This window comes from Heteronotia binoei, chromosome 19, assembly GCF_032191835.1.
Source record: "Heteronotia binoei isolate CCM8104 ecotype False Entrance Well chromosome 19, APGP_CSIRO_Hbin_v1, whole genome shotgun sequence".
Lineage (NCBI taxonomy): Eukaryota > Metazoa > Chordata > Lepidosauria > Squamata > Gekkonidae > Heteronotia > Heteronotia binoei.
The window spans coordinates 16,310,668-16,331,801 of record NC_083241.1 but is presented as its reverse complement, the minus strand read 5'-3'; the positions used below and the strand labels follow the sequence as shown (position 1 = coordinate 16,331,801).

The 21,134-nt window shown below is 47.8% G+C and overlaps 1 protein-coding gene across 4 annotated transcripts in view; it reads left to right on the top strand.

Moving 5' to 3' along the window:
- The window catches only part of NTRK3 (neurotrophic receptor tyrosine kinase 3), a 589,304-nt gene that overhangs the window by 207,830 nt on the left and 360,340 nt on the right, over window positions 1–21,134 (top strand). For all 4 annotated transcript variants that reach the window (XM_060260076.1, XM_060260077.1, XM_060260079.1 and 1 more), the window contains exon 5: window positions 19,034–19,191. In XM_060260076.1, coding sequence (XP_060116059.1) covers window positions 19,034–19,191 — 158 coding nt within the window. The remainder of the gene's footprint in view (window positions 1–19,033; window positions 19,192–21,134) is intronic.

Here is a 21,134-nt window from a genome sequence, read left to right as displayed (position 1 = left end):
TCAACCCGTCATTGTATGCACTCAGAGTTGATCAAACACTCCACCCTGTTCTTGGTATACCGTGGCTCAGTTCAGACTTCTGGAACATCTCCCAGAAATAATTCCCACGTTGAGAAGATCTAGCCAAGATGCATTTCTTTTAAGGATGGGTAGACTCTCTTAGTGGTTCCATTTATAGTTACATTCTGCTCTAGTTGGCTTTTTGGCAAAAAGGGAGGCTTTTGAGTTGTATTGCAATGTGGGAGGGCAAGAAGTGTGTATTCTTTTGAGATTTAGAAATATTTAAATAATTACCCTTCTGAAAATGGAAGCGTTTCACTACTTCACTTGCCTTTTAAAACTTTTTTTTGCATTTGCATTTGCACATTCTTACTGGCCTTTTCAGAGAGTGTGTGCTGACACACATTTAACACCTGCATGCAAGCGGAACATTTTGAAGTCATTTATTGTTTGTCTTATTCTGTTTTGATTTTTCCATGAAAGTGCAAAACCTTTGCCTTTACGCTTATATATACACACACACGTACACAAAGGCTGTTGGCAGACCAAGGGAATTCTTTTAAAGGGTTTTGTTTTCATTTGTATGTTGTGAAAGAGTTCAGTTGTATTCGTCTACAAGATAAAAACAAACACAAAATTAAAATTAACTCTTCTGGCAAGGATCTCTAGGGACCTCTTCTTTTGTGAATCTGTGTGTGTATGCGCACACACATGCGTTTTGAAACTGCAATGCTGGAAGAATGCAGGTTTTCAGTATAACCAGTTCTACTTTGGTAAGTGATTCCAGGTAGCCACATTGTTTGAATGAAAAAAATCTAAAACTCAGAAGCTGTGCAATTCCTTTTAGAATGGCCCACCGAAAGGGCACAAAATTATGAGCAAGCCTCAGAGTTCTCAAGAACTCTTCATAAGGCTGCTTTGCTTGTTTTTAAGGGAGGGGTGTGGGGTGGGGGGAGATGTTTCTGGCCATGATCTTCAGAGAGTTACCAGCCTCCAAGAGGGGCCTAGAGTTCTCCTAGAATTACAGCTTCTTTCCAGACCACAGAGATCAGTACCATTGAAGGAAATGGTAGCTTTGGAAAGTGAGCTCTGTGGTACACTACAGAGAAGTCCTGAAGTGATACCCCCTCCCCTCCCCAAGCACTGCTTTCAAATTTCCAGGAATTTCCTGAGGCGGAACTGGCAACCCTGTCATGAAGCCTTCTTTCTGCAACTTGTCTACTGACTTTACTGACGCTGGGTGAAACTAGTTATCAGGTTTATTTGTTTGCTTGCTTCGTTTCTACCCAACCTGATCCCCCTGTGGGGACCCAGTGCAATTGACACGATTTTCCTCTCCTCCATTTTATTCCTGTGAGGTGGGTGGGTGAGGTGAAGGAGTGTGGCCGGTGCCTGGCCCAAGGTCAGAGTGGGGCTTCAGGGCTCTTAGACCCCAGCCTGACCGCTGCGCGCCCCATTGGCTCATCTGTTCCTTTGGCCTGCTGGGAAGCAGAGGGTGTGGCAGTGGCAGCCACAAATGCAAACATAGAAAAGCAGCCATAACTTGCTTTTCAGTGATATAGAATCTCCAAGTCTCAGGCGAAATTTGACAGATGAGGATTTTTTTGAGCATCACAAATTCAGATTGGGTCTTTTCCTCTTCCCCTCCATCATCCTTCTCTCTCTCTCTCTCTGTTTTCCTTCCCATCTGTCTTACCTATGGGGAATCTTACAGGAAGAAGACAGTAGGCTGCTCAGTGCTTTTAATCTGAATGTACAAATTAAAATGCCATCTGAATGTACTTGCCCTTTCCAGGAATAAGCTGTGCTAAATCAGTCTCCTGAGAAGGAAACTTCCAGCTCAGTCTCTGGCTCCCCTTCTGTGATGTCTCTTAAGCAGATGGCAGCATCTGAAGGAAATTAACTTCCAGAGGGTACCAGGATGAGAAGAGAATTACCTCCTCCTACACTGAGACGCTTTCTAGCTCTGCTTTTGTGGCTGCCTTGACGTAGACCTGGTCATTCTGACATGGCAGGCTGTGCTGCATTTCTTTCTTCTTCCTTTTGTCATGGGACATTTCAACCTTGCCACGTATTTCAAGGGCTTAACAATAGTTGCTGGTTGCACGTTAGCCTCATCCAAAGTCCAGCTTTTGCCGCTAAATGATGGGTTGAAGAAGTTGCATCATCTCGTAACAAACAGTTGCTATGCTCATGGGAAAGGATCTCCCGGTTATATTTAGACACACAATCAAATTGCCCAGGATTATGATGGGGAGAAAGAGCATTTGCTCTGAATGTAATTCTGTCTCTTTGTCTCCCTGTTAGGCTTGCCAGCTCCATTCAATGCATCCCCCTTGGAATGCTGATGGAGGCCAGACAATCTGGTATTTTGTTTGCACCCTACATTCCCAGCAAGGGCCTTTATTCCATCCAGCTAATAGAACTGAACGTGTGGTACCAGGGTGATCACATCCTTGGGCTGAGACCAGGTCCCTTGACCCTTGCTGGCTTCAGCTGGAGTAGATGGGAGTGGATGAGATGGGCGGCTCATTTGAACAAGCAGAAACAGGCTGTGACCTGATATGCGAATGAGTTCCTGATGGTCTTTTTCTACAAAAAAGCCCTGTGTGAAACAATGGTAACGTCAGGGGTGTGGCCTAATATGCAGATGAGTCCCCGCTGGTCTTTTTCTACAAAATAGCCCTGTGTGAAACAATGGTAGTGTCAGGGGGTGTGGTCTAATATGGAAATGAGTCCCTGCTGGTCTTTTTCTACAAAAAAGCCCTGTGTGAAACAATGGTAGTGTCAGGGGGTGTGGCCTAATATGGAAATGAGTCCCTGCTGGTCTTTTTTTTAACAAAAAAGCTCTGTGTGAAACAATAGTGATGTCAGGGCGTGTGGCCTAATATGCAAATGCGTCCCTGCTGGGCTTTTTCTACAAAAAAGCCCTGTGTGAAGCAATGGTGATGTCAAAGGGTGATGTCAGAGGGTATATGTGAATGAGTTCCTGCTGATCTTTTTCTACAAAAAAGCCCCGTGTGAAATAATGGTAGTGTCAGGGGATGTCAGGGGGTGTGGCCTAATATGCAAATGAGTCCCTGCTGGGCTTTTTCTACACAAAAAGCCCTGCTTATTTGTACAAGAATTCTACTGAGTCAGCCCACTCATCACTCAAGATCAGTATTGTCTACTCTGACTGCCAGCTGTTCTCCAGGGTCTCAGGTTGAGATCTTTCCTGTCACCTGGTCTAAACGAGGCCCATTACTTTGTCGCAAAAGTATAAGGCATTTATTGAGAACTGTGTTCAGGGAAGGCACAAGTTGACTCTGATAACAGGCTCAGCGATTGATACATTTTTTATGCAGTTGTTACTGAAACAATAAAACCATTTCTCACACTCTGGGAGACAGTTGTCTGTTCCCAGGGTCCCTTATCTCCGAAAAGGGGGAAGGAGTCCTGCTGTGATGCTTTGGTCAGTCAGCTTCAAAGGATACCTGCAGATGTTTTCCAGAGGCTATCTGCCACCCTTCAGTGGTTACAGTTTGTTTGAAATGCAAAGCATTTAGTTAGTGGCCTTAGCTACAAGGACATGGGATTAGTATACAGTTACAAAATGGAGTCAGTTAGGCTAACATTACCAAGCTCAGCATACATAACAGATACAAGTTCTGACATACTGCCCCCCCTAAGCTCTCGCTCGGGGCTTGTGTGGGTACAGTAGGTGGAATTTCTTGAGCAGTTGCGGGGCACACACATCACTGGCTTTGACCCATTCGTCGCAGCTAGGAGGAAAGTACTTCCACCTTATTAGGTAGTACAATACCCCTTGCTGGACCCTGGAGTCTAGGATCTCCTGCACCTCATGGTGGCTCTGGCCCTTCACTTGAGTAGGTGGTGGCTCTGGAGGGCGAGGGTGCCAGGACGTAGCTCCAGGATCTTTGCGAAGAAGGCTGCAATGAAAAACAGGGTGGATCTTACTAAACATTTTGGGTAGCTCCAGTTCCACGGTCACCTCATTGATCACCTGTTTTATTTTGAAAGGGCCTAGGTACTTGTACGCCAGTTTCCGACAGGTCTGGTGAAGAGGAAGGTTCTTAGTTGAGAGAAACACACTTTCCCCTTCCTTGAAAGTCCACTGGGGGGAGTGCTTTCGATCGAAGTGTTTTTTATAGTCCTCCTTCGCACTCTCTAAATTGTCCTGTATCACCTTCCACCCCTCCCGGATCCCCTCCCACCACTGTTGGCATGAGGTCGGTTCCGGGGCCCCAGACGGCGCCGGTAAGAGTGGGAAGGATTTCCCCTCGTAGCCATTGACTATTTGGAAAGGGGAGGTTTTGGTGGAGCTGTGCAGGTTGTTGTTGTACCCATATTCCGCGAAGGGTAAGAGCTCCACCCAGTTAGACTGTTGGTAGTTGACATAGCACCTGAGGTACTGCTCCAGTAGCCTGTTCACCCTCTCTGTCTGTCTGTCCGTCTGGGGGTGGTAGGTGGAGCTGAGCCCCTGCTCCATGCCTGTGATTTTACAGAACTCCTGCCAGAAGTTGGCAACGAACTGAGGCCTGCGGTCACTAATCACCTTATCGGGAAACGAGTGGAGGCGGACCAGGTGGTGGAAGAACAAATGGGCCAACTTCTTAGCCGTGGGCAGTTTTTTGCATGGGATGAAGTGGGCCTGCTTTGAGAAGGTGTCTACCACCACTAGGATCACAGTTTTTCCCTGGGAGGGTGATAGCTCTACTATAAAGTCCATTGAGACCACCGCCCACGGTCTCACGGCGGTCGGCAATGGTTGGAGGAGCCCAGGCGGTTCCCCCCCCCCCTTCGTTAGGCCATGATGCAAGTGGGGCAGGAGCTTACAAACTCTGAAACGTCCTTTTTCATTTGTGGCCACCAGAATTGCTGTGTTACTAAATGCAGTGTCTTTACGTAGCCGAAATGCCCCGCCAAGTGGCTGGAGTGGCATTGCGTCAATACTTCCCCCCTTAAGCATTTTGGCACGTATATCTTCCCGTTGTAATACCAGAGTCCCTCCTCCCCCTTTTCCACGCCCTCTGGTCTTTCTCCTCCCTCTGCTTCTGACTCGGCCACCAGGCGCTCCTTTTCTCTCGGTTCCGGGGCTCCTGTTTTCTTCCCGGACCGGGTAGTGACCCCCCCCCCGCCACCTGGGACGGGGGGATGAGCGAGTCTATCACCTCCTCCCTCTGACTCTCGTGCTGAGGCATGCGGGAGAGGGCGTCGGCCAAAACATTTCTGGTTCCGGGGATATGCCTCAGTACGAAGTCAAATTTGGCGAAAAACCCCGCCCGCCGGATTTGCTTGGCTGTGAGCTTGCGCTGGCCGGTCAGCGCTTCAAGGTTTTTGTGATCGGTCCAGATTTCAAAGGGGACCCGCGCACCTTCTAGCCACGATCGCCATGTTTTCAGGGCGAAGGTGACGGCGAATGCTTCCTTGTCCCACACTGACCAATTCCGCTGTTCATTTGAAAATTTGCGGGAGATGTATGCGCACGGCTTCAATCCCCCCTCCTCGTCCCTTTGCATCAGTATTGCCCCAACGGCGACGTCGGAGGCGTCGCATTGCACCACGAACGGCTTAAGTTCGTTGGGGTGGGCTAGTACGGGTTCGCTCGTGAACAGCCTCTTTAACTCATCGAACACTGCCTGACATTTGGGCGACCAGTCTAGGCGGGCTCTGGGCTTCTTGGCCTCCTCCCCCTTTCCCTTGGTTTTGAGGAGTTCAGTGAGGGGCAGCATGACCCTGGCGAACCCTTTTATGAACCTGCGGTAGAAATTTGCGAACCCCAAGAAAGATTGTAGCTGCCGTCGGGTTCGGGGTGCTTCCCAATCTAGTACTGCTTGAATTTTGGCTGGGTCCATCGCCAGTCCCTCCCCCGACACCCGGAACCCTAGGTAATCTAGTTCCGTTTGGTGGAACTCGCACTTGGTCAGTTTGGCATACAGTTTGTTCTGGTACAAGGTGGTTAGTACTTTTCTCACCAGGGGTACATGAGATTCTAAGTCTTTTGAATAAATAATGATGTCATCCAGGTACACCACCACCCCCTTGTACAGGTACTCCCTTAGCACTTCATTTATAAAGTTCATAAACACTCCTGGTGCCCCTTGTAGCTTGAACGACATCACCAGGTATTCGAACTGTCCCATGGGGGTGTTAAACGCCGTTTTCCACTTGTCCCCTTCCTTGATTCGTACTCTAAAATATGCATCTCGGAGGTCGAGTTTTGTGAACACTTTGCCCTCTGCCACCGTGCTAAGTAAATCTTTTATGAGCGGGATCGGGTAAGCATTGGACATAGAAATCCCGTTTATCCCGCGAAAATCGGTGCAAAGTCTCAGGCTCCCGTCCTTCTTCTTCCGGAATAGGACCGGGGCCGCGTGTGGTGCGGTGGCGGGGCGGATGAAGCCCCGTTTCAGGTTTTTGTCTATGAATTTCTTTAGTTTCGCCTTCTCTGCCCACCCCATGGAGTAGAGCTTGGCTTTTGGCAGCTCTTGCCCGGGGATCAGCTCAATAGCACAGTCAGTGGGGCGGTGCGGGGGTAGCTCGTTGGCCTCCTCCTCACTAAACGCCCGTTTCAAGTCCCGGTACTCCCTGGGGATTGACTTAACTTCCTCTATAGTCAGGCATAGTCTCTCGTTTTGCGGCGGGGGCTTGGGTCCCCATTCTCTCCACCAGTGGTGGTGCTCGCACCTCCAGTCTGGGAAGTTGACAATCTGTGCTTCCCACTGGATGTCGGGCTGGTGCCTCGCTAGCCACCCTGCCCCTACTACTACATCGAACGAGGACGAGGGGGCTATCACAAACGTCTCTATCCCCCAGTGTTCCTCCGTCCCCACCGGCACTGCCTGCGTCTCCTCGGTGCAGGGTTCCCCCTTCATCACCGTCCCGTCCATCTGCTCGAATTGGATCGGGTGGGGTAAAGGGGATTTAGCCAGCCCTAGGGCCTCTACTAGGCGGGGGGTGATGATGTCTCTGGTGCACCCCGAGTCTATTAAGGCCCGGGCGTGCATGAATCGTTTTAATTTAGGGTTCAATAAGGTCACAGCCATAAACAATAGCTCGCCGGTTATTCTCACCGTCATTGGTGCCGTCGCTTCTTGGACCTGCTTCGTGGCACCCATTAAAGCAGGTCGCTGCCGTTTCCCGCCAGCTCGGGATCCCAGGACTCTTCACTCGACTCCTCGATAGTTATAACATCCTCGTCAATCGCCATGGATGTGGCGACGGCGCCCCGACTGGGCTCCTTTGCCCGTCCCCCTCCTTTCTTTGGGGTTGGCACGAACGGCTTGGGGGGTGGTGTCGCAAGCCGCTGCTTTTCCGGACAGTTAGTGGCTAAGTGCCCCGGGTCCCCGCATCGAAAGCACCTTCTTCCGCCCGGCGGCCCTGGTGGTGCCAGGGTCGCCGAGGGTTTCTTCCCCTCGGGTTTGGCGATGGAGGGGCTCGGTCTTCCCCCTTTCTTCACTAGTTGCTGCTGGCGGCGAATTCCTATGTGTTGTAGGTTCATCTCCACTTCACCGGCGAGTTGGATCCAGCCAACCAGGGTGTCGGGCCTCCCTTGATGGTAGCACCGGTCGAGGATGTTGGCGTTCTTGAACGCGGTGTACTTCATCAGCTCGCTCCAGCCTCTCACCGCGGGGCAGTGCGCCATGAATTCGGTGGCGTACTCCCGGATGGTGCGATTCCCCTGCTCGATCCTCTGGAGGGCCTCTATGGCTTTCTCCTCTTTCAGTGGGTTGCCGTACTGCCGCAGCATCGCCTGGAGGAACTCTGCCACGGTCGCCAGCTCCGGTTTCCTCCCGGTGTACAGTCCCACATACCATCTTCTTGCGGCCCCTTTTAGTTTGGAGGCTATGTGGTCCACTCGGCTCGCCTCCGACGGGAAGTTCGCTCCCCAATGGGTCATGAAGTTGTTGCATTGGATTGTGAAGTACTCCACCTCCTCTGCGTCCCCGTCGAAGGTGATCTGAAGTTCCCGGTTTCACGCCCCCTCTCTGGCTCCCGGGGCGCCCGGTACTGCCGGGCCCACCGGTGCCGGGCCCGGCCCCGGCGGCGGCCCCGCCGGTTGCGCCGGCAGCTGCCCTGCCGGGGGTTCCGCTGGTTGACCGCCGGGGGCTCCCCCAGTGGTCCGGCGGGGCCCCCCATCACTGGGCGGGGCCGCTGGCTGACCCGGTACTCCGCCATCGGGCGCCCCCGGCTGGCCCGGACCCCCGTTGGGCGGCGCCATCGGTTGGCCCGGTGCTCCGCTGGGGGGTCCGGCCGGCGCCCCTCCGCCGGGCGCTCCAGCTCCCTGTAACGCCCGGATCTGCTCCTGGATGGCGTCCATCTGCCGGTGCATTTCCCGGCGAGTTGCACGTGACTCTCATGGACCTCATCGTGGATCTCTCTCACCCACTGGAACAGCTCGTTGTGTAGCATCTGGGCATAGTCCTCCCGTCGCGGGATCGGGCCCTCCTCTCTCTAGGGGTCTTGCCCGGCCTCGGTCCCGGTGCCCGTCACCAACACCTTGTAGCGCTCGTCCACCGCGTCCATGAGCGTGGTTGACTTTCGTGGGCTCCAGGTCCTCGGGGAAAAGACGAACGTGGAGAAGTGCGCTTGTTCCTTCGCCTTGTGCCTCACTACCGTAACTCCTGGCTCGATCGGTCGCTCCCTTGTTGGGGTGCTGGGCTCTCCATTATCTGGAGCCTTTGCTGCCATTCAGCTAAGTTGCCAGTTCGGATAAGCTCCAAAAATGGATCAGAGTCAAAATGTCAGAACTTGAAGAACTTCAAACGAGGCCCATTACTTTGTTGCAAAAGTATAAGGCATTTATTGAGAACTGCGTTCAGGGAAGGCACAAGTTGATTCTGATAACAGGCTCAGCGATTGATACATTTTTTATGCAGTTGTTACTGAAACAATAAAACCATTTCTCACACTCTGGGAGACAGTTGTCTGTTCCCAAGGTCCCTTATCTCCGAAAAGGGGGAAGGAGTCGTGCTGTGATGCTCTGGTCGGTCAGCTTCAAAGGACACCTGCAGATGTTTTCCAGAGACTATCTGCCACCCTTCAGTGGTTACAGTTTGTTTGAAATGCAAAGCATTTAGTTAGTGGCCCTAGCTACAAGGACATGGGATTAGTATACAGTTACAAAATGGAGTCAGTTAGGCTAACATTACCAAGCTCAGCATACATAACAGATACAAGTTCTGACAGTCTCTTTAACTGTACATGCCAGGAACTGAACCTGGGATTTTCAGCACCTGAAGCAGATGCTCCACCACTGATCCATGGCCTTTGTCAAAATTAAAACTACTTTCTACTGAGTTGAACCCTGGGCTTTTCAAGCTATGTCTCATCTACTCTGATGGCCTGCAGCCCTCCACGGTCACAAGTCATTCGCATCAACAGATCCTAATGCCAAGTATGTCCAGTCCATAGGCTTTATCCCACTGTGCTGTGGCCTCTCACCAGTGTACACATCAGGGCTTTTTTTTTTTTTTAGCAGGAATGCACAGGTATGCAGTTCCGGCAGGCTTGGCATCAGGGGGTGTGGCCTGGTATGCAAATGAGTTCATGCTGGGCTTTTTCTACAGAAGAAAGCCTTGGTAAATGTCATTCACACTTCCAATACTTTTCTAGGCCTCTGGAGAGGATTGGGCCTCATTTTGGGCAGGAGCTCACAGGAGTGGAGCTCTGGAACCTCTACATTTTATTGTGCTCTTTCTTTCTTACCCTGCCCCCCCCTCCAAAAAAAAAACCACCTTGCTTCTGGGTTTTGTTGTATAAACCACCATGAGAATTTTGCTGAACTCTTAGATTTGACCAAGTTTCTAATATCCCCTCCCCCCCCAAGAAAAAAAATAACCAAAACATATAAAGCCGACAGATGGAAATCTTCATCATGCCGTTGTGTGGCCACACAGGAGAAAGTAATTTTAAAAGTACGATGGGAGTAATATGCTTGAATTATAATTTATATGGTTTAGTTATTATGTTTTATTAGGACAATTCTAATTCAAGAAGCATTTAAGTTAGATGCTGAGCTGATATAATTGAGTACACCTTCCGGTGATGTCAGGGGTGTGTGGCATATGCAAATGAGTTGTGCTAATGAGCTCCAGCACCTCTTTTTTTATGAAATGACCCCTGGAGAGGATCATAGATGAGGTGAGTTGAGAGCTCTGTGTGTGTGTGGGTTTGTGTGCACGTGTGTGAAGTGCCAATTTTTGGTGACTGCAGAGCATTTTCAAGGCAAGAGACTAATGGAGATGATTTGGTATTGCCTTCCTCTGAACAGTGACCTGGGATGGTCTCCCATCCAACTGCTAACCAGGGCCAACCCAGCTTAGCTTTCAAGGTGAGGGTTACCATTCATGTCTGTTTCGCGGGGTCTTCCTCCAGACGGAATGTCCTCAAGGCCAGGAGGCACAGAAAGCTGCAGCAGCCTAGGAATTCTGCCAACCGAGTCATAGGCACGAGGAAGCCAGTATCTAGGTTTTGAAAAGAAAGAAAGTCAACCCTCACCAAGTCCATTAAAGTGGCAAAATGCCAGCAAGCTGGTGCCGTGTTGCATGTCCAGTAAATGGTGGGAGTTAATTTGCACAAAAGCCCCCTTGGGCATTACGATTAGGACACATTACATCATTGACACTGCTGGAGCAGGCCATTGGTAAAGTCCACCCTGAGGCACGCTGCTCTTATATTATTCATGGCAGAGATTCATGCATTAAGAATGATCTGGAGAGGTTGCGCTTTATTACTCCTACCCCTGAAGTGCTGTGATGGCAGATCTCCTCGCCCTGATTTCGAGGAAATCTTTTGGCACAGACTGAGGTGCCACATCGGAAGAGCACTTGGTTCATCTCCTGCACCCCAGAGAAGCAAATAGGAGAGTTCCTTAATTCCCAGGGGGGTGGGGTGGGAGAGACTATTCCTGGCTGATCAGCAGCTGTGTGAGTTTTGAAGCAAACCGAAAGGACCCACGGAATTTTAAGCCCTGTTTCATCATGGGCAGGAGGCAGTTCACTTGCTCTCTAGCACCGCCAATGTTGTAGCTAGAAGGGTGGTATTGCAAGACACCATCTGAGCGAAGTTCAGGAGGGGTCAAGAGCATTCTATCTAATCTTATGAAATTTCTGCCTCTGGGTTTGTTTCTTATTTGGTGCATAGAATCAGCACAAGTTGCTTTCAGATTGGCTGTCCTCACTCTCCGACCTTTGTGATCAGTGTCAAGATCGACTGATTCTGAATAAAGACTGGGGGATCTTGGCCCAAGTATCAGGTCTGGTTAAAATCATAATGGATCCACTGCTGCTAATGTTCTACCCTTAGCTACTTCCCCTCCCCCTTTCTTATTGTGATATGCAACTGGTGTGAAAGAAATAGTCGGCGCCTTCTCAGGGCCTGAGGTGGGAGTAAGCCTTGCATGATAATACAAGGACAAACAGCCAGCTATCGCCTGAGAAAGTATCTGGTAGTTACATGTGAATGTTTCCTCCTGAACCCCCCCCCTACCCCGTAGGAATGTTTTTGAAGTGTATCTTAAAACTCATGTATCAATGTATTGGTTTCATTCTTAGCAAGCTGGAGGCTTGCCCCAGAGTACTGGTTATCAATAAATGTAGTCTTAGTACCAACTTTGACTCATTCTTGAATCCGTCGACTTGACATTCAGTGGTTGCGTGTGTGCCTTTAGACTTACAGTCAGACTTAAAGGATTTGTGCTTGTCACTACTGTCAGGGTGCTAAGAGAAAGAGAATTCCCAGAAATCATTGCCAGTGCTTTTCATAGAATCATAGAGTTATAAGGGGCCTCCAGCGTCTTCTAGTCCAACCTCCTGCACAATGTAGGAAACTTCACAAACACCTCCCCCTAAATTCACAGGATTTTAGAATAGAATAGAACAGAATCATAGAGTTGGAAGGGACCTCTAGGGTCATCTAGTCCAACCCCTGTGCAATGCAGGAAACTCACAAACACCACCCCCTAAATTCACAGGATCTTCATTGCTGTCAGATGGCCATCTAGCCTCTGTTTAAAAACCTCCAAGGAAGGAGAGCCCACCACCTCCCGAGGAAGCCTGTTCCACTGAAGAATCGCTCTCAGGAAGTTCTTCCTAATGTTGAGCCAGAAACTCTTTTGATTTAATTTCAACCCATTGGTTCTGGTCCTACCTTCTGGGGCCACAGAAAACAATTCCACACCATCCTTTATATGACAGCTCTTCAAGTACTTGAAGATGGTGATCATATCACCTCTCAGCCGCCTCCTCTCCAGGCTAAACATCCCCAGCTCTTTCAACCTTTCCTCATAGGACTTGGTCTCCAGACCCCTCACCATCTTCGTCACCCTCCTCTGGACCCGTTCCAGCTTGTCTATATCCTTCTGCCCAAAACTGAACACAATACTCCTGGTGAGGTCTTACCAGAGCAGAGTAAAGTGATACCATCACATCACAAGAACTGGACACTATACTTCTGTTGGTACAGCCCAAAATTTCATTTGCCTTTTTAGCCACTGCATCACACTGTTGACTCATGTTCGCATATGATCCACTAAAACCCCTAGATCCGTTTTGCACATATTACTGCTAAGACAAGTCTCCCCTATCCTATAACCATGCATTGGATTTTTCCTACCTAAATGCAGAACTTTACATTTATCCCTGTTAAAATTCATTTTATTGATTTTAGCCCAGTTATCCAGCCTGTCAAGGTCATCCTGTTTCTGTCTTCTTCTGTGTTTGCAACCCCTCCCAATTTAGTATCATCTGCAAATTTAATAAGCATTCCCTTTATTCCTTCATCCAAATCATTGATAATGATGTTGAACAAAACAGGCCCCAGGACAGATCCTTGAGGCACTCCACTTGCCACTCCTCTCCAAGAAGATGAGGAACCATTCACAAGCACTCTTTGGGTGCGATCTGTCAACCAGTTACAGATCCACCTAACAGTAACAGGATCCAGACCGCATTGTACCAACTTGTCAACAAGGATAGTATGTGGAACCTTATCAAAAGCCTTACTGAAATCAAGATAAACGATGTCTACAGCATTCCTCTGATCCAGCAAGGTAGTCACTTTCTCAAAAAAAGAGATCAGGTTAGTCTGACATGACTTGTTCTTGAGAAAGCCATGCTGACTCTTAGTAATCACATCCATTCTTTCTAAATGTTCCAGGACCGACTGATTATTTCCAGGTATAGACATCAAGCTGACGGGTCAATAGTTACCCGGATCCTCTTTTTTCCCCTTCTTGAAGATGGAGACAACATTCGCCCACCTCCAATCTTCCTGCACCTCTCCTGTATATTTCCCTTGCCCCATTCCTACACACACACAAATCTCTCTCACACTCTTGCTCTCTCTGCTGGGGTGCCAGTGGTTTCTGCCTTAAACCTTCTCCAGTTTACAGGTTTTTATAAGCGCCTTATTTCCTACTTTGGCCTCTCTCTGCATGCAGGCAGCCTGCTTCGGTTTAATGTTCCCTCTAGGGAGCTCTCTGCCTAATGACTCGTCAGGGAACTTGCAGTCCTGTTGAAAGTAGAAAAAAAACAGCGTGGCTAATCATTTTGCAAAATCAATAATAATAAAAATTATCAGTATATAAAATACATGTGTCTTTTAAACAGAGTACATTAAAAAGCAGGAACTCCATCTGCCCTGCCCAGCTGGGTCAATGGAGTCTCGTGTATCCAGAACGACATTTACTCAATTAAAAAGCAGGATGAGGCTCCCTGGACAGAAGGGACTCGGAGCAGATGCGTGAAGCCCTGACTGCATGGAGCGTGTGTGGGCAAAGAGAAGTGGGATGCGCAGTGTGCAAGCTTCGTTCTGTGTCCTTGCTTACCCCCACAAGCACCAAGGAAGCAGAGAAAGAAAACCCAGCCACAAGTTTGGAGGAAAGCGACTGTCTGAGTTTAACTGGCTGCCATGAACCCTCTTCTGCTTCCTTTCTCTGCTTATGGTCCCTTGCCATGGCCCCACAGTTGGGAAGGGCTGCCTGCTGCAGCTGGTTTGCTCAGCTGGTGAATCAATGGGCTGTGATCTGACTTATATCCCGCCCTGAGACACTTCAGTGAGAAGGGCGGGATATAAGTCCACTAAGTCCACTAAATAAAATAAATAAGTATGCATTTGAACATAAGAACATAAGAGAAGCCATGTTGGATCAGGCCAATGGCCCATCCAGTCCAACACTCTGTGTCACACAGTGGCCAATATACGCACACACATATATATATACTGTGGCTAATAGCCACTGATGGACCTCTGCTCCATATTTTTATCCAATCCCCTCTTTTATCCAATCCCCTCTTAAAGCCGGCTATGCTTGTAGCCGCCACCATCTCCTGTGGCGGTGAATTCCACATGTTAATCACCCTTTGAGTGAAGAAATATTTCCTTTTATCCGTTCTAACCTGACTGCTCAGCAATTTCATTGAATGCCCATGAGTTCTTGTATTGTGAGAAAGGAAGAAAAGGACTTCTTTCTTTACTTTCTCCATCCCATGCATATTCTTGTTAACCTCTGTCATGTCACCCCACAGTCGACGTTTCTCCAAGCTAAAGAGCCCCAAGCGTTTTAACCTTTCTTCATAGGGAAAGTGTTCCAAACTTTTAATCATTCTAGTTGCCTTTTTCTGGGCTTTTTCCAATGCTATAATATCCTTTTTGAGGTGCGGTGCCCAGAATTGTACACAGTATTCCAAATGAAACCGCACCATCGATTTATACAGGGGCATTATGATACTGGCTGATTTGTTTTCCTAATAATTCCCAGCATGGCATTGGCCTTTTTTATTGCAATCGCACACTGTCTTGACATTTTCAGTGAGTTATCGACCACGACCCCAAGATCTCTCTCTTGGTCAGTCTCTGCTAGTTCACACCCCATCAACTTGTATTTGTAGCTGGGATTCTTGGCCCCAATGTGCATTACTTTGCACTTGGCCACATTGAACCTCATCTGCCACCATTTGGTGGTGGACAGTGCTGTCAAGTCGCAGCTGACTTATGGTGACCCCTTATGGGGTTTTCAAGGCAAGAGTCAATAGGAGTGGTGTGCTACTGCCTGCCTCCTTGAAGCAATCCTGGACTTCCTTGGTGGTCTCCCATCCAAGTACTAACCTGTGTGGAGCCTGCTTAGCTTCCAAGATCTGATGAGGTTGGGCTAGCCTGGGCCCAAAAGACACATTCAGGGTGCTTTTAAAAAATGCTACTTTGATTCTGGTGTGCTGTTGTTGCAGTTATTTATTTATTTTGATGCCAGATGGGCTCTCAAGGTGACTTTGCAGTTCAAATCAAGTGAAATGTGCAGTACAAGGAATATGTATGCAGAGAATGTATATGCTGTCCCTCCAGAGACAGTTTGTGGCTTGGACTGAAGGTTTCACTTGGGGAGAAAAGAGCGTATAATGGAGAGATGGAATGTGTCAGTGGTTGATGCATTAGAAGCAGAGGATAGAGAGGTACTTGCCTTGAGACCAGAGAAAGGCACATTATATATATATATATATATATATATATATATATATATATATATATATATATATATATATATATATATATATATATATATATATATATATATATATATATATATATATAATATATATATCCTCCAAAAACAGCTCCAAAACAGCTGATGTAGCGTAATGGTTAAAAGTGTTGGGCTAGTTCAAATCTGCACTAGGTGACCTTGATCTCATCACTTCCTCTCAGCCTAACCAACCATCAAAGGGTTCTTGTGAGGATCAGACGAGGGTAGAAGGACTATGCATGCTGCTGTGTGTCAAGTCTGCAGATTCAATGATGAGTCAGTGTGGATACAAAGACTCTATTTTATTGATACTGATACTTGTGGCATAGCCAGGTCTTGAAAAGACTAAAGAACATACAGTAGATACATTGCATATAAGGTACACTTCAAAAGGATTCCTACGGGAGGGGGGAATTGTGCAGAGGACATTCACACATAGATGTTACAAATACATTCTCATGTTGATTAGAGGCCCGTTTGGCTCCTTCCTCCCCCCCCCCCCAAGCCTGGGCTGAGAAGGCACAGATAAAACTTTCACACATTACCATTTCAAAGCAGGACCGGATCCCTAAAGGGAGGGGGGAAACAGGAGAGGATGAGCTAGCAACATTTGGTTATACTTTGGTTCTACCCAGCATGCTCTGTGCTTGAGCCAGAGTTATAGACAGACTTGACACTGTGAGCAACTTAGAAGGGCAGGATAATAGAATGTCCCAGGTAGATCGAAAGATGATGCCTTTGCCCTCATTCTAAACGCAAGGCATTTGTTTCTTGCCCTTGCTTCAGGCCCACTGGTCTCTGTCCCCACCTCTGCTCTGGGCCTAAGGAAATAACAATGAATGGGGGTTGTTCTGAAAGCATTTCTATAGCATGTTCTATGCCATGAGCACTTCATGCACATGTTCTACTTGCTCTTCGTACCACAGCCCTGCAAAGTTGCCCAGTATTATTATCCTCATATTGTAGGGGGGGGGGTGAGATAAGAACATAAGAGAAGCCATGTTGGATCAGGCCAATGGCCCATCCAGTACAACACTCTGTGTCACACAGTGGCCAATATATGTGTGTGTACACACACACACACACACACACACATATATATATATATATATTTCTTCTACCCATGAATGATGGCTTTTGATTATTAAATGGTGCGCTAGCTTTCACTCCTTTCAGTATCTAAAACAAGGCACTTTGATAAAGCCTTCTTGGAAATATGTAAAATGATTTCAGTGTAATTAATTTTGTAAGTGGTCCAGGGGTTAAAATACAGATAAACCACATTGACGCTCATACACAAGAAGCTATTTGTCTGGCTGGTGGCTTCAGCTCCACTTACCTTGTAGAAGAAGGGCTGAAGTATGATGAACAGTAATAGGAATCTTTTGCTGTAGTTGGGGGTTTCAGGGTCTCTCATCCCAGGTACAAGAACCAATGCCATGATTTGGTCTATTTCCATCCTCCCAGAAATTTGATGTATATTTCTTTTTGGAGAGGTGACTCACGTTATTGAATATACAGAATGGGATTGTTGTTGTGTGTGTTCACGTGCACACACTGGAAACGCTACAAATTTGTAAGAACAAAGTGCTGCTCAGGCATTGTGTAGAACTTCTGCTTGTTCTCTGGAGTGTGGAACCAATTCCAGACCTGCAGCTCCTTGACCTGTAAGGCAGGCCTCAAGGTTGCCCATTTTTACAGAGACGCAACAATGGGGAGTTGCAACACTGCCAGGTGGTCATGTCAGCTGAACATACAGGATGAAGTTTGTTTAAGAGGACATAAAGCCCAAATCAGTGTCCTTGAAAGGGCAGCTTCTGGGAGAGCTCTCTCAGCCCCACCCACCTCACAGGGTGTCTGTCGTGGGGGAGGAAGATAAAGGAGCCGCTCTGATATTCTGAGATTCGGAGTGCAGGGTGGGGAGAAATCCAATCTTTCTCTCTCCATCTATCTATCTATCTATCTATCTATCTATCTATCTATCTATCTATCTATCTATCTATCTATCTATCTATCTATCTATCATCTATCTATCTATCTATCTATCTATCTATCTATCTATCTATCTATCTATCTACATAAGAACATAAGAGAAGCCATGTTGGATCAGGCCAATGGCCCATCCAGTCCAACACTCTGTGTCACACAGTGGCCAAAAAATTTATATACACACACACACACACTGTGGCTAATAGCCACTGATGGACCTCTGCTCCATATTTTTATTTAAACCCCTCTTGAAGGTGGCCATACTTGTGGCTGCCACCACCTCCTGTGGCAGTGAATTCCAGATGTTAATCACCCTTTGGGTGAAGAAGTACTTCCTTTTATCCGTTTTAACCTGTCTGCTCAGCAATTTTATCGAATGCCCACAAGTTCTTGTATTGTGAGAAAGGGAGAAAAATACCTCTTTCTCTACTTTCTCCATCCCATGCATTATCTTGTAAACCTCTATCATGTCACCCCGCAGTCGACGTTACTCCAAGCTAAAGAGTCCCAAGCGTTTCAACCTTTCTTCATAGGGAAAGTGTTCCAGCCCTTTAATCATTCTTGCCCTTTTCTGGACTTTCTCCAATGCTATAATATCCTTTTTGAGGTGCGGCGACCAGAACTGCACACAGTACTCCAAATGAGACCGCACCATCGATTTATACAGGGGCATTATGATACTGGCTGATTTGTTTTCAATTCCCTTCCTAATAATTCCCAGCATGGCGTTGGCCTTTTTTATTGCAAATGCACACTGTCTTGACGTTTTCAGTGAGTTATCTACCATGACCCCAAGATGGTCAGTCTCTGCCAGTTCACACCCCATCAACTTGTATTTGTAGCTGGGATTCTTGGCCCCAATGTGCAATGCTTTGCACTTGGCCACACTGAACTGCATCTGCCACGTTGACGCCCACTCACCCAGCCTCAACAGGTCCCTTTGGATCGATCGATCTATCTATCAATCATCTATCTATCTATCTATCTATCTATCTATCTATCTATCTATCTATCTATCTATCTATCTATCTATTATCCATCCCCCTCCCTCTCTCTCTCATCCATCCATCCATCCATCCATCCATCCATCCATCCATCCATCCATCCATCCATCCATCCATCCATCTAGAAGTGAGATTAGAGAGTCATGCTAAGGTGAAATATACTGCTTTAAAGTTAACCTGGACAACTGATCAATTGGAAGTCATTCTCCCCCCACCCCTCCTGAATGCTTCCAAAATGCATGTCTGCATTTCTGCTGGGATTTTAGAATTCCCAGTTGATATAGAACTGATGGTTCAGGAATCCTCTGTTCTTCCCTTTAAAAAAGAAAAGTATGTCCTGCTGAACATGCACCATTTCCCATGCATTTGGCTTCATTCACATTCTTGGCCTCTCCTCAGCTCCTCCCCCAGCTCCCTGTCAGCAGAGTAATTCCATTCCATCCACAAGAACACATTTATATGCTGCCTTCTTGTCACCTTTCTGTTTTTTTCATGGCTTTTCTTTCTCCCTGTGTAGGAGATTAGAACGGAACCTTTTTAACTGCAGCTGTGATATTCGCTGGATCCAGCTTTGGCAGGAGAAAGGGGAAGCGAATTTGCAGAGCCAAGATTTGCGGTGCATGAACGGGGAAGGCAACCGAATGTCCATACAGGAGATGAACATCAGCCAGTGTGGTAAGGGGGCAGGGGTGACTCTGTAACACTTTACGTTTTCCCATTGTCCGTTTCTAAATTATACTCTCCCACTCTTCACAAACATGGAGAACCAGTGTGATCTAATGGTTGTGCTCAGGGGTCATTTTGCAGAAAAATAGGTGGTGGAGCTCATTAGCATAACTCATTAGCATATGCTGCCCCTCCAGCCAAAAGCAACCTGATGCAAGGAGACCTCTGGGCGAGCAAGACATGCTTGTCCATGTGAGATGTGCAAGACATGCAGTCCAAGCAGACCTTGCTCGCCTGGGGTTCTCCTGGCCCGCCACCCTCCCCCCCCACTCAAAAGACCAACAAGCCACCCGCCTCCCAAAATCACATAAGAAGTGGAGAAAGGGTGGCGCAGGCTTCTCCAGGGGTTAATGAGGGCTGCTGGGGGCGTGGCAAAGCCCCTGGTGGCTGACTGGCTGCCTGCTCTCTTAATCCAGGAATTGTTATGCAGCTGCATCTACTATTCAGTGGACAAGGTAGGTGAGGAGGAAGAGGGGGAACCCTCAAAAAGGTTCAGGAGCTGTGCTCCTGTGAACTCCTGCTGAATCTGAGGCCTGGTTGTTCGAGAACCACAGCACCTCAAGTTCAAATCCCCACTCAGGTATCAAGCTTGCTGGATGATTTGGGGGAAGACGTTTTTTTAAGAGACGATAGAATGGAGGGAGAAGAATGACGCATGCATGTCATGTGATGTAAAGTCTCTTCTGATTTAGGGTGGCTCTATGACTTAATGACTTCCAAAAGGTCCAATTCTTAACAGCCTTGCTCAGGTCTTGCCAAGTGAAGGCCCTGGCTTCCTTGATGGAGTTGTTCCATCTCAAGCCTGAACTCTCCATAGAAACTAAAATGACTAAACTGAGGCTTTCATACTTTGGTCACCTGAGAAGATAGGAAAAGACAGTGATGCTATGAAAAGCTGAAGGCGTCAGGAAAAGACAGATTCCATCTCATTCCACACCTCAATAAAGGAAGAAGACATGGCCCTCGGTCTGCAAGGCCTGAGCTAGGCTGTTAAGGATAGGATGAGGGTTGCCAGGTCCTCCTGGCCCCCAGCAGGGGAGGGGGGTGGTAGGGTTTCCAGATCCAGGTTGGGAATCTCCTGGGGGTTTGGGGGTGGAGCCTGGGGAGGACAAGGACCTCAGTGGGATACAGTGCATAGAGCCCACCCTCCAAAACATCCATGTTCTCCAGGGGCACTGATCTCTGTAGTCTGGAGATTAACTGTAATTCCGAAGAATCCCCAGATCCCACTAGAAGCTGGCATCATGAGACAGGATGTTTTGGAGGACAGTAACTTAAATGGTTACCATAAAACTGAAGCAATTTGATGGCACTTAAAAGACATACATACACATCTCATGTCAGGTCCTCCTCATTTCCTGCTTCCTCAAGCTCTTTCTAGCATCATTGCATTTTCCAATGAGTCTTGTCTTCTCTTAAGAGCTGAGAGCCAGTTTGGTGTAGTGGTTAAGTGTGCAAACTCTTCTCTGGGAGAACTGGGTTTGATTCCCCACTCCTTTACTTGCAGCTGCTGGAGTGGCCTTGGGTCAGCCATAACTATCTCAGAGCAGTCCTTGAAAGGGCAGCTTCTGGGAGAGCTCTTTCAGCCCCACCTACCTCACAGGGTGCTTCCTCTAATTTCTGAGGACATAGATTTTTTGGGTTTAGAGATAATTTGAGGCTTCTCCTTGGTTTCATTATTGGCATCTCCATTAAACATACAAACTAACTTGTTCGTATGCATCCTCACACCCCTGTTCAGCACTTCAGGTGAAGTTCCTACCTGCAGTCAATGCTAAACCACAGTCCCTCCAGAGGTCACTAAGGTGAGACATTGCTGGACCTCAGAGTCCTACAGGACCTCACATGAGAAGTTCTGGTACAGTTCAATAAAACCTGCAAAGGGACTGCTT